This window comes from Rattus norvegicus, chromosome 13 (genome assembly GCF_036323735.1).
Source record: "Rattus norvegicus strain BN/NHsdMcwi chromosome 13, GRCr8, whole genome shotgun sequence".
NCBI classification, from domain to species: domain Eukaryota; kingdom Metazoa; phylum Chordata; class Mammalia; order Rodentia; family Muridae; genus Rattus; species Rattus norvegicus.
In genome coordinates, this window is record NC_086031.1 from 34,166,148 (window position 1) to 34,179,728 (window position 13,581).

Sequence of the window (13,581 nt, forward strand, 5' to 3'; positions counted from 1 at the left end):
CAGTCAGTCCCTCTCGTATTTGTTTTGAGACAGAGTCTGTCACTGACCCAGAATTTCATTGTTCCAGGAAGGCTGCTGGCTGCTAGATGGCTAATGGTGGAACCTCAGAGATCCTCCTGACTCAAGCTCTCCCCCACCCCAGCTCCGGGGTGCAGGTTCACATTGCCACACCTGTTTTTTTGACACATATCTCCCCCATACAGTGTAGATACTGTAAATAATCCATTTGCACACATGCACATACCCATACATGTGTATGCACACAGAGACATATATGCACATGCATACACAGAGACACTCACACAGAGGATGCATGTGCACATGCACACATATAGACACACACACATACATACACAAAGGGGTGGACAGGTACATATGCACACACACATATAGACACACACACGCAGGGGTGGACATATGCATGTGCACACACATAGTGTGTATTGTGCTGTGCACTAAGAAGAGGGTGCATTAAGCTACAATTTCTGCTCTCAGAACACTGAGGTAACGGCTAGTCTCTTCCAAGGTTGTCCAACTGTGGGGAGCCTCTTGTTTCAAGTTCAGAGGAAAGGGGAGCCCTGAAGATCAGGCCTGGTGGCCACACCCAGCAAGGCAGAAGGGAATTCCTTAGATTGGAAAGTAAGTTCTAATTCAGGAGAAGTAGCAATCGAAATGTGAAAAGGTCAACAGGGACCTGAAAAACACAAGCACACTGTGTTTGTAACGGTAGTTGGTAGTCTTTGAAGGGACGTTGTTTTCAGGACACAGGGCCTCCTTTATCACAGGTTAGCTTCAAACTTACTACATAGCCAAGGAGATCTTTGGGGGTCTGGCCCTCCTGTCTCCACCTTCAGAGAGCTGAGATCACAGTCAACGCCCACCAAGTACAGGATTTACGTGCAGTCTTTATGAAACATTGTGCATAAATTTATGCAGTATTGGGGACTGAATTCAGGACCTTGTGCGTGTTAGTCAAGCACTCTACCAACTGACCCACAAGCCGAGCTTTCCATCTAGACTTCTAGACCACAGGCAATACCTGCTCCCTCCTCCAAACCCAGCACCAGAGATGGGGTTTCCATGATAATTTGACCTGTATATATATATATATATTTTCTTATTGGCATTTCTTTTACAGTAAATAAGGATGAACACACATGTATACATGTGTATATAATGACTAGCATATAGGCTTTTTGAAAAAAGATTTACTCATTTTTATGTAGTATAAATGGCCTGTGTTTTACAGGTCCCTGTTGATCTTTTCACACTTAAATTGCAATTTTCTCTGAATTAGAATTGCTTTCAGCCTGAGGAAATTTCTTTCTGCCCTTGTTGGAAGTAGCCACCAGGTCTGATCCTCAGGGCTACCCTATAGACACACACTAAATATATTTGCCCGTGTATCATGTGCATGAAGTACACGTAGGGTCTAGAAGAGGGCATTGGATTCCCCTGGAAGTGGAGTTAAAGGAAGTTGTGAGCCACCACATGGGAGTTGTTAGGAACTAGGAGCTGGGGACCGGAACAAGGAACTAAGAAAAGAAGAACAGTAAACTCTCAAAACCACTAAGGCATCGCTTCAGCCTCGAGACTCTTTTTACTGCGTAAATTAGCGATTTGTATGTCCTCTTGTCCCTCCGATTATCCCTTTATGAAGGGGAAGTGGAAAGCGTTTGAACAAATCCATGCGTATTATCACCTGCCTGTTGCCACAGACCTAGCATCACCTCATCAGGGGAGTTCTGTTTGTGTATGATATTAACAAAGATGTCTGAGCACGGTTTCACTCATTGGCAGCCACGCACACCTCCCGGAGGCTTCTGGAGCCCAACGTTGCACAAGCGAAAAGGCATTCAGAGTTCTGAGCATGGGAGCTGAGTCCAGTGGGCTGAGATACACGTGCTCGGGTCACATCCGTGAGACAGAGGTGCTGGTGGCAGGAAAGGGCACGTGCACTGCTGCTGTGCTGTGTCCTGCACAAACACAGCACAGCGAGTCTGGGCAAACCTGGGCAAACCTGGGCAAACCTGGGCAAATCTGGGCAAACCTGGGTGAACATGTGTGTGTATTTTCAGTGAGCACAGGTGACTGAAGAGGTTAGAAGAGAGTGTCAGATCCCCTACAAATGGAGTCGGGAACGGTTGCAAGCTGCCTGATGTATGGCCTTTCACAAGAGCACCATATGCTCTTAACTGCTGGGCCATTCCTCTGACTTCCGATGATGTCTGTGGAGGCCAGAAGGGATATTTGAGCTACTGGCATTGCAGGCTGTTGTGAGCTGCCTGACATGGCTGCTGGGCTCAGAACCTAGCTAGGTCCTCTGTACAAGCAGCAAGTGTTTGATCATTGAGCCATCTCTCCAGGTCTGGTTTCACACTCAGGCACTCACGCTTGTGCAGTAGGGTTTTTATCCACTGAGCTGTCTTCTTCGTCCTTAGTAAGTTTTTTTCTGAGTTCCTACTCTGGCGTCAGTCAGGGTAGCGTGGGGTGGGGTGGGGGATGGACAGCGGTCCTCACAGTTATGCCGCTTGGAGTACCCTCAGATAGAAAGGGACAGCTCGCGTGTATCCTGTGACCTGGCACCATCTGCAAGCTAATCTCTAGGCAGCAGAGAGCCAGAGATCAGGCCATGCACTGGTGATGGGAGGAAGGAATGAGGAGAATGAGGGAGGAACCATGGAAGGTGCTGAACGACTGAAGGGATGGTCTAGACTGGCCACAGGAACTTTGACAAGCTTCAGGCTCGTCTCCCCCCAGTCCCAGCTTATAAGGTCAAGAGCATATTTATGAGCCTAACAAACACATGTTGACTTGGCATGGCTGTTAAGCACACTAGCTAGCTCAAGGACGTTCAGCCATAGCATATCCCTAGTTGAGCTTTATTGGTTTCCCCTCAACAGAGTCAGCAAGCCCACAGATCTCCATGTGGGTGGTGCCCAAAGACACCTGGGAACACACGGATGACTTCTCAGGCTCCCAGGTCAGCGGCATTCCACTCCTGCATCTTCATTATGGTTGCAATTGTGAGAGCCCCAGGAGCTCTTCCTGCAGTCCCACAAAGTGGCCTCTGTCCCCAGACAACTCACATCATCCAGCCAGATCTTCCCAGTGCCTGAGACAGAGAAGCAGGCAGGAGAAGGAAAGGGTGTTAAGGTAGAGGTTCAGGTTGGCAGACCACCTCCCAGCTGGTGAGAGAGGCTAGGGGAGCTCTTGTAACATCTTGTATAATATCTCTGGTTCCTCTCTGACCTCAGCCACACAGCGAAAGCCTCATGCAAATATTTACTACTTAATCCACACAGTATGCGTGCACACACACAGCCTTCCGTCGGCTCCTCCATAGTCCAGCTTCCTCCCGCTGTATCTATATCTCTGGAGGAACTAACACAGCCTCTGCCAGCCCCCTTCCCTCTGATAGGATAGAAGACAGAGCGCTGGATTGCAGTCAGCTGTGCTCTAATGTGGCCGACTATTCAGAGTTTTACAGCCCAGCTAGCTTCTATTGAGAGGCAAGCTCAATAGAATAGAGGATGGCTTGGTGGGTAAGAATGCTTGTTGTAAAAGTCGTGAGAACCTGAGTTCAGATCTTCAGTACCCACATAAAAGGCTGCCAGCCTAGCTCTGGATTCAGAGAGAACTTGTCTTGAGGGGACAGGCAGAGAGTGGCCTCTGTGAGAGCTGCAGGTAGGTGCTTTAGGGTGGAGTAAAGCAGAGGACACCCAAGGAAAGGCACAAGGTGGGGATGGCCTTGTGCCCTGTTGTCCAGCCAGTGTCATTGCCAGGGCGGGAGTAGTGGGTGTCTAAACTGATATCTCAAATTGAATGTAGTAAATCTTGGTTTTATTTTTCTTTCTTCTCATTCTTTGCTTTTGTTTTTCTTGAGGCAGAGCTCCACTATGTAGCCTAGGATGGCCTCAACGCTCCGTCATGCTGTTTTAGCCTACCAAGAGTTGGAGTGACAGGTCCCTGCCACGCACTTCCCATGTTCTCTTTTCAAAGATCCTCACAGGGGCTGGGAAGATGACTCCGCAGGCAAAGTGCTTCCCACTCAAGCAGGAAGCCTTGAGTTAGAGTCTAGAATCCGTGTGAAAATCTAAACCAGGGTACAGTAGTGTGTGCCTATGACCTCAGTGCCTAGGGGGTGGACAGACAGCCCCCTGGGGCTCAGTGACCAGTCAGCACAATGAACTCAGTACTTCTAGGCTAGTAAGAGACTCCGTCTTGTGAAAACAAGGACTGAGAAACATGAGACTGGCCTCTGTCCTCCATACACATGTGCACACACATGCATACTCACCCATATGAACAGGCACGGACAGGTATGTGCACATACAAATGCATGCACAAAACACACACACACACACACACACACACACACACACACACACACAGAAGTGGGGTTATCTTCATGGCTAAGACTTCTGGCAGCTACCGATTTCAGTTTCCAGATGTGGAAACAAACATCTGCCTTTGCCATGGTTCCATCTTCTCCCTCTGTTCTCAAGAGACACACTTGTCCCCACTCCATAAAGAATACTGACCCCATGACATCCTGACAAGACCAGATAGACAGTGACCCATGGCAGTGACCCGGAACTTTTGATAGCCTTTGCTGTCACTGCTGGAAAGGTGACAGTGTCCTTCAGACAGGTGGCTAAGCTGGAAAGAGGTTAGTCCAGAGCCCAGAGTGGTGGAGCGGTGCTCTGCCCACCGCTGAGCTGTAGAACTTTCCAGTGAACCGATGGTACATCGCTTCACCAAAGGTTGTCACTATATCACTTGGTACATCACTTCACTGTCACTGTACCACTTGGGCATGTGTAGGAGAAAAGTCCCTGGCTTTAGAGTCACTTACCACCTCCAAAGCTGCCAAGTCCCCTCCCGCTGGAGTAACCGAGCATGCGGCAGAAGACAGTGGCATCGTTATTATCCCAACCATCATCGCAAATTGTCCCCCAGACATTGTTATAGTAAACTTCAGCTCGGCCTCTGCTGGTGCCGCCCACGATCCGGACAACCAGGTTGAAATCGCCTGGACAAGAACATATGTGTGTAAGATGAGGTGAGTGCTAGCCAGCACCAATGTGCATTTTTCTGCTGCTCTTAGAATTTCTGCAGCTAGGAGGACAAGCAGGACCATGTCACCAGAGCTTGGATAATCCCCCCTGCAGCTCCAGCACTTTGTGCATTGCTCTCCTGCATTCTGCTTTAGAGGGAACAAGGCACAGGGGCAGATGCTTCTGTGCAACCATGTCTTGCCAAGCATGGTGGAAAGGAAAAACTGATAAAGGGAACAGAAGGAGGGAGTAGAGGAGGAGATGAGGTAGTGAGGGAGACAGAGAAATGATAAGAAAGAGAAGGAAAGGAGGGAGTGAGGAATGATGGAGGTAAAAGTGGGGAGGAGAGAGAGATGGAAGGGGGAGGAGGAAGAGAAGGAGAGTGGAGGAGGGAGAGAAGGAGAGGGGAGGAGGGAGAGATGGAAGGGGAGGAGGGAGAGATGGAAGGCAGAGGGAGCAGGAAGGGAGGGGATATGAACAGGGACGGGGGGAGGCAGAAAAGATGGAGTGGAAAGGCGGGTGGGGTGCTGCCTGGGCCTCTGGCTCAGGCTAGATGTGAAGAATGCTCTAGGGAAATAAGCCTCCCTCAACATGGAACACTGAATTGACTCTAAAAGATAAGTAAACGACAATAAAAGCATCAATTACCTTTTTGACCTTTTTCTCCCTTTTGTCCTTGCTGGCCAGAAGACCCTGTCATGAAGAGAAAACCCACACACTTTGATCCACGATCTTCTTCACTCCTTCTCCCCACATCAGATGAGGGGTCAGTTTCTGTCCTCCAGCTCTGCCTGTGACTGGGATCTCTGGGGATAGCAATCTATGCACCCGTGGTTGAGTTAGAGGAAGCAGGCCTCAGATGTATTGAAAGGGTGGGAGTTAGGCTAGTGAGAGAGACTCAGGAAGCAACAAGACTTATGGAAAGACCCATTTGATTGTGGTGCTGTCTGAGGTAGAGCACAGAAGGGAAAGCTATATGCATCCTGGGGAAACTTGATTATACTTTTCCAATATAATTCCTAGCATGCAACTTGGAAACTCAATAAAGACACCTCCAGTAGCCTGGTTCTGAAGACCCATAACTTTAAGTCAATGTCAAAAGTAGCACCTACCTTTCATCCCAGGTTCTCCCTTCAGACCGGCTCGTCCAGGTTCTCCTTTGGGGCCTGCCAGCCCAGGGCTTCCAGTGTCTCCCTTTCTGCCTACAAGACCTGAGAGGAGATAGTTAGCTACACAGATGCCCTACCCTGTTCTCTAGGAGGACACAGGGCCTTTCTGATTGTGGATGAATGACCCTGGACTATCAGATCTCCCAGTAATGGGCTGTGTGAGCATGTGGCCAAGGCTTTGGTCCAGCTAGGGGCTGTTCTAGTTATCTGGTTTCCCACATTAATGCCATTGAGAATGCACGGGAGGATGTTGCTGGTGGAGTCCTTAGAAGATGAGATAAATTGTAGGTGTTTTAGTCTTTCTGTGACAATTTCTTAGAGTGTTTCTGGGTCCCCATATCTGATTAATAAGTTAAGAATATAATAAAATAAGTAACTCCAGAACACTCCAGAAGCCTGCCTACATCCAGTTTTAGCACTTGCTTTTGCACTGATATGGTTTGAGCACACCCCACCAAGGTTCTTGTGTTGGGAGACTGAGCCTCAGGCAAGGGCTATTAAGAGGGAATGGTCATGGTGGGTAGTCCTCCAGGCTATGTGAGGGCACTATCTGCAGAAGAGAGCCTGGGATTCTGCTTCTTGGATTCCTGTCGTTCTGAGCTCTCAATGATAGATGGATGGTTGAGATGGATAGATCAGATAGTGATCCCCATGTTCCCAATGTGCTGGCTGGCTGAATAAACCAGTCTGCTTAAAGATTCAGTTACAACACATGGGCTGGGGGCAGAAGCAGGAAGATCTCTGTGAGTTTGAGGTCAATCTGCTCTATATAGCAAGTTTATAGTCTAATCAGGGCTATATAGTGAGACTCTATCTTAAAAAGCCAACCAACCAATCAACCAACCAACCAACCTACCAACCAACCAACCAACCAACCAACCAACCAACCTACCAACCAACTAACCAACCAACCAACCTACCAACCAACCAACCTACCAACCAACCAACCAACCAACCAACCAACCAACCAACCTACCAACCAACCCAACCTACCAACCAACCAACCAACCAACCAACCATCCAACCAATCAACCAACTAAAAAACCCCAAACAAATAAACGAACCAAACCAAACCAAACAAACAAGGCTAGATTCAGTTCTTATGTTTGCTCATTGGAGTTTGTGGTATTTGGAGCTATGCCTCCATTATGACACCACCTACCACATGGTACCAAAGCAGAGAATGAGCCAGCACCATGCCCCTGACCTCATATTTACTTGTTTCTTTATAAACTGCTTTGGGCATGATGGAGATGGTGACAGTGAAGAAAGGAGGAGGGGGGAAGAAGAAAAGGGGAAGGAGGAGGGAGAAGGGGGAGGGGGTGAGAGGATTAAGAGGGGGAAGAGAAGTGGAAGAAGAGGAAGAAGGAAGAGGAGGAAGAGGAAGAAAAGAAGAAGAGGAGGGGAGAAGAGAAGGGGAAGAGGAAGGGGAAGGGGAGGAGGAGAGGGAGGAGGGGGAAGATGAAGAAGAATTAGAAGAAAAGATACCCTAATGAGAAATATCAAAATAGCAGCAGGACTTGGGAAGCGAGGAAGGGTGAAACAGAGCAAGGCAGAGATGGGGAAGCCCTAACCCCTAAGGAGAGACCGGCTCCACTCAGTTTCTTTGGTGGTAGCATGGCCTGACACCTGTGCATACGCTGCCCACCCTTCTCAGGCTCTGACCCAATTTCTTTCCATTTTGGGATACTGAGGCCCTGCATTTAACCCAGATCTTCCAGGGAAGGAATAGAGGTTTGGGTGGCAAGCCTCAGTCTCTGCCTCAACTCTGAGGTAAGGTCACAGTGTTCAAAGCCAATGAGACTTAGTTCCACACACACAGGCCTCCCAGTCATCATCCTGAGAAATTAAAATGAAGCCAGCTCTTTACCTGGGACTCCTGATTCTCCTTTTGTGCCTTTCTGTCCTTGAATTCCTAAGATGGGAACACAGGGAAGGGGGAGACGATAATAAAACTTAGATATTAGACGCTTTTAATCTTAGCCTCTACCTTTGTCTGATTAATGCAGACGGAAGGGTACACCAGTTCTCTGTGATTGCTTCAAACCTCACGGTGGGGTGGAAGGAGAGACAGGCTGCAGACAGATGAAGATACGGACGTGCTGGGTGAAAGTCTGAGGTACGCCGATTCCAGATGCCCTGACCAGCCTTCCCCAACTGGACAACAGTGACCTGATGTGACCTTAAATCCAACCTGCATCCTTATTGTTTCATGAGATTTTCAGAAGATAGATCAGAATATTTTATAAAAGAACACTTGGGTTCCAAAGATTGTGCAGTAGCCACCCAGATCTTTGGGGGTTATCACCTGTAGAAGATGGACCAATAGTAATTTGTGTGAGAGTGTAAGGACAGGGGACAACCTCCAGTGTCCTTCTATGGGCTTTGTCCACCTTGTCCTTTGTCAGGGTGTCTCGCTGGAGCCTCGAACTCTCAAAGTAGCTTAGACTGGCTGCACAACAAACCCCCAGGGATCCTGCTTCTACCTCCCCAGTTCTAGGATTACAGGAGCACAATACCATGTCTTGCTAAGGTTTTAATGTGGATTCTGGTGGAGTCCATAAACTCAGGCCCTCACCTTTAACTAGTTATTTGTTGGATTATTTGCCATATTTCCAGGATGTGTAAAGGTCCACATGACAAGGGGGTCTTATGGTCAGAAATGGAAAAATAAGAAGGCAACTATTGGTGGTCATTCCATTTGAGGTTAATATGAGAGGTCTTTGCTCCTGTTCCTTTGTCTCTTTGGGAGAGAGTGGGAGGAGACTACGACAAAGGACAACTTTCAGGAGTCAGTTCTCTCTTTCTATCTTGTGGAACCTGAGTGCAAAACTCAGGATATGTAGCCTGGTTGCAAACTAAATTACCCATGAGCCATTTCACTGGCCCCTCCTTCCTTGCGTTACTCTCTCCCTCCCCTCTCATTCACTCCTTTATGACTACTAGCTTTACACAGAAGACCCACTATCTCCAGCACCCTTGAGGCATCCCCATAGTGGGCCATGATCTGTTCCTTTAGCATTTTAAGGATCCATACTGGTTTCTTTCAGATCAGTGGGACTTATTCCCTCAGACAGTTCTGCAAACCTGGGGGAGTGCAAGCTTATTGTGGGCCATTGAGAAAGAGTAGATGCTAGAACAGCTGTTCATAGCTCCTTGTGCCTGACAGGCTGGTGACACAGGCTGGTGACCTGGTGACACAGGTCAGTCCTACATGTCAGATCCCACCCTGTATCATCACCAGAAACCATGTAGAGCCATCATCACCTCCTTGCCATGGCCTGAGGAGAGTTCCTTCTTGACTTTCCCACCACTCTCTCCTCAGAGTTTCCAGAACTCACACAGTACCAGCAAGGGGAGCAGAGGGACCTGGGTGCAAGTCCATGCCTGGCCCGGAACTCACAGATTTCAGCTATGCCCTGACTTTAGCTGGCCATTGAGCATCAGGGATTTTCAATCTTTCCAGTGTTGAGATTACTAATGGGTGCCGCCCAAGCCTGGCTTGTTTTCACACCAGTTCTAGGGAGTGAACTCAGACCCTCAAGTACTTTACCAACAGAACTGTCTGTGCAGACCAGCCCTGCCTCTGTCATTATCCACTCCCCTGAGAATTCCTGCTGGTTCCCTGTTTCAGAGAGGAAGTAGGTGCTGATGACACTCAGAGACATGAGGGGATCTATCCAGGGTCCTAAAGGAGTGAACAGTGCAGCCTGGCTGTTCCCCAGACTCCAGCTCCCAAGGTTGCCCTAAGCTGTCTTTGTCTCATCAGTATGCCCAGCTTGCTTCTTCCCGACGTCTTCCTTAGCTTGGTCTGAATGATCTCTCAGGGGCTCTCCAGGGTCCCTTGAATGATGCCATTGTCTAACTTCAATGTGTCTCAGAGTCGCCTGCTTGTGGTTTGTTTGGGGGCTAGGAGGTGGTTCACTGGGTGAGAACAATGCCTGTGCAAGCATGAGTACATGTGCATGAATCCACAGCAGTCATGTAAAAGCCAGACATGGCTGTGCATGGCCGTGCATGGCTGTGCATGGTTCCCTGTGGAGAATGGAGATAGGTAGCAAACGTCTTGCTCAATGGCTGACTCTATCTCAAAACATAAGGCAGAAATTGATAGGGAGAGTTATCTGGCAAGCTCTTCTGGTGGCTTCTGCACACACACACACACACACACACACACACACACACACACACACTTACACAGAAACATCTTACTGGGTCCACTCAGAGATGTTGATTAAGTGGGACTGGAGTCTGGAGTGGGGACCCAAGAACACATGTTTCTAACAATTTACTGGTTCAGGGCCCCACTAAGGCAGCCTCTAACCAAGGGCAGCTTTGTTTCCTCTTGAGTTACAACATGAGCTACTCCATATAACAAAATCAGGAAAAGCATGTCTTTGGGATCAGACAGTGGGATGAACTCTGACTGTCTGTGCATTAGCAGCCGGTGGCAAAAATTTAGCCTCTCTGAGCCTTTGCAATGTGCATGTACATATAGGCACATATGTGTGTGTGAGTGCCCACACAGAGGCCCGAAGTTGATGTCAAATGTCTTCCTTAATGACCTCCTCTTTATCAAGGCAGAACCCAGAGCTCACCAGTTCAGACTAGCGTGGCTAGCCAGCATACTCTGGTAATTCCCTGTCTCTGTCTCTTGAAGGCTGGAATGGCAGGTGGCCTCTGTCAGTCTGGCTTTTACATGGATTCTGAGGATCTGAACTCAGGTCCCTCATGTTTGTGTAGCATGCACTTTTATAGACTGGGACATTTCCCAGCCCCGTCTCTGCTTTCTGACTGCTAGCCATGAAAGATAAAAGGCAAGTGGGGGTTGATAGATCAAGAGTGCGATGGTGAAGTTCAGAGCACAGGGCATGGCCCAGAGGCAATTTAACAGCAAACAGACCTCTCCTTGCTTACAATTAACCCATAATAGTGAAACCCAGGCCAAGCCAGTGCAATGTCTTCATCTGTCTTCATCTGAATCAGCTAGTTGGTCGATTGAGAGATTCATGGTTTTATTTACAAAATGGGAAGCCCATGAATTTGAAACCTGGATTGCCTTATCAAAGCTGGATAGCTGCCACAGAAGCTCTGGCTTGGGGATTACCAGCTTCCTGACAGTGAGCATACGAAGTGATGATGTTGTCAAAAATGAAGGTGACATTCAGGTCACATCTCTCACCCACCCCTCTGGATAGCCATGCCAGGAACCACCAATTCTAATCTGTGTGGCCACTCATTAGCCCACAGAATTCTGGGAAGTCCCTTTCAGAGGAAGTTCACATAAGCCAGCAGATGTTACACCAAGGCAAGCTTTGGCCTTGGGGTGAGCCACCTACCTAAATGGTGCTTATCATATATCATAAACTGAGTATATAATCTATTGTGTTTACATAGGGAGCCATACTTAATGGGTGACCCATAGGATTTGACTGATGGTATTTACCACCTGGATGATGATATGTACACACACACACACACACACACACACACACACACACACACACACCACATAAAGATGCTCACCAGCTCTATGAAGATCAATGAGCCACAGACTAAGATGTGGGGTCTTGGGTGTGTGTGTGTGTGTGTGTGTGTGTGTGTGTGTGTGTGTGTATGTGTGTGTGTGTGTGTGTGATATTCTGTGTACGGAAGTGCAAGTGCATGTATGTATGTTTCTTGTGTATGGCTGGTGTGGGGTCTTGTGTGTGTGATGTATGTACACACACACATGTACATGGCAGCTGGAGGACAACATCAACTGTTGTTCCTCAGATGCTTCCCACCTTGTGTTCTGAGATAGCATCGCCCACTCTTGAAACTTGCTGGGTAGGCTAGGCTGTCTGACCAGAGAGCCCCAAGAATCTACCTGTCTCCACCTCCATCAGACTGGGGTTAAAAGCAAGCCCGCTGGTTTATTTTGATGTGAGTTTTGGGGATTGAATTTAGGTCCTCATGCTTGCTAGGCAAGCATTTAATCCAACGAGCTATCTCTCTAACCCTGGTGAAGGGTTGTGAGGGATTGTAAGCCTCAAGGGAACCAAAGAATGGAGAAAATGCAGCTAATAATACCTTAACCTAACTGCTTCCAAGAAAGAAACAGAGATCATATACTCAGAGTTCAAGGCCTGTTAAGAGGTACTAATGCATGAAGAGTGAGTGAGTGAGTGAGTGAATGAGTCAGCCAACCTCTTGACCAGTTGAAACAGGGATGGGCCAGCCTTTATGTGTGTGCATAGTCCTGCCAAAGGCTAGAGCGCCCAAGTTGTTTGACCTTGCTCAACCTTATTCTTTGGCAGAGGAAGGGGTCAAGGCAGAGGGTCCTCTGAGAGTCTTAAGGACATGGGCCTAATCTTATGGCTCTGCCCTTCATCCTCACAGCACTCTCAACTGAGACTCCCGACTGCACAGGGCTTTCCAGAAGGCATCTGGAGAGTCCACACTTGGAGCATGCCTGCAGTCTGTCTATGGCATCTGCCCACAAACCTATGGCAATCCGCCCATCAACGCAGTGCCCAGTGCAGTGGGCAGAACTCTCTAGACCAGGTGAACACAATGTAGAAGCTCGGCTTCGGATATCAGGCAGATTAGCTCAGGTCTTATCAGGTGACCCACACTGATGAGAGGCCATGCGACACAGATAAATCTGGCAAGTTGTTTACAATACAGACTACAAAATAGAATGACTCTGTTAGTCTATATGATAGAGTATAATGAGTCTATGTTAGTCTATCGAACAGAAATGAATGACTCTGTTAGTTTATACGATGGATCGAGTGACTCTACTTTAGTCTATGTGACAGAATCTGGAAGACAGCATCTTTGTGATCCGACTTTTGGACAACACTCCCAGATCCACTACATATGGAGACCTTCTTTTAGGCTGTCCAAGCCTTGTAAACTAGCTTCCATGAGTTCCCTGGTTTGGACCAGTGTTCCCATAAGAGGGTACAAAGGAAGAGATTCTGCCCTCTGTCCTAATCCTGCGCTGAGGTCACCACAGGTGAGCCCAGCCAGGACAAGGTTTCAGCTTCCCTCTGTGTTGCTCCACGTTTGGTGATGGCATTCGAGATTCTCTGGGAACCATGGACAGAAAAGAATAACCCAGGGAACTTGTGCTCATAATGGAAGAAACTACTTTCCTTTATCAGGAGTCTCTAATGCCAGATGGCAAGAGAATATCTGTCTCTTGTGGGATACTGGGAATCAATCCTCCTTCCTGTCTATCCATAGAACCCAGCCATCCTGGCTCCCACCCCTGCACACCTACTTACCTATGTCCCCCTTGCTTCCTTTCAAACCTGCAGCCCCTGGATTACCGGCAATCCCTGGGGGTCCTAGAAGACAGACAG

At 48.2% G+C, this 13,581-nt stretch overlaps 1 protein-coding gene across 2 annotated transcripts in view; it reads right to left on the reverse strand.

Moving 5' to 3' along the window:
- Positions 1-2,863: 2,863 nt before the first annotated feature.
- Marco (macrophage receptor with collagenous structure) overlaps positions 2,864-13,581 on the reverse strand; it is a 41,330-nt gene continuing 30,612 nt past the window's right edge. The window contains exons 12-17 of one of the 2 annotated variants that reach the window (NM_001109011.2): positions 13,504-13,566; positions 8,100-8,144; positions 6,173-6,271; positions 5,709-5,753; positions 4,859-5,035; positions 2,864-3,115 (exon numbers count right to left, since the gene is read on the reverse strand). In NM_001109011.2, coding sequence (NP_001102481.1) covers positions 2,985-3,115; positions 4,859-5,035; positions 5,709-5,753; positions 6,173-6,271; positions 8,100-8,144; positions 13,504-13,566 — 560 coding nt within the window. In that variant the 3' untranslated portion in view covers positions 2,864-2,984. The remainder of the gene's footprint in view (positions 3,116-4,858; positions 5,036-5,708; positions 5,754-6,172; positions 6,272-8,099; positions 8,145-13,503; positions 13,567-13,581) is intronic. The other variant, XM_063272524.1, reaches the window with a different exon arrangement.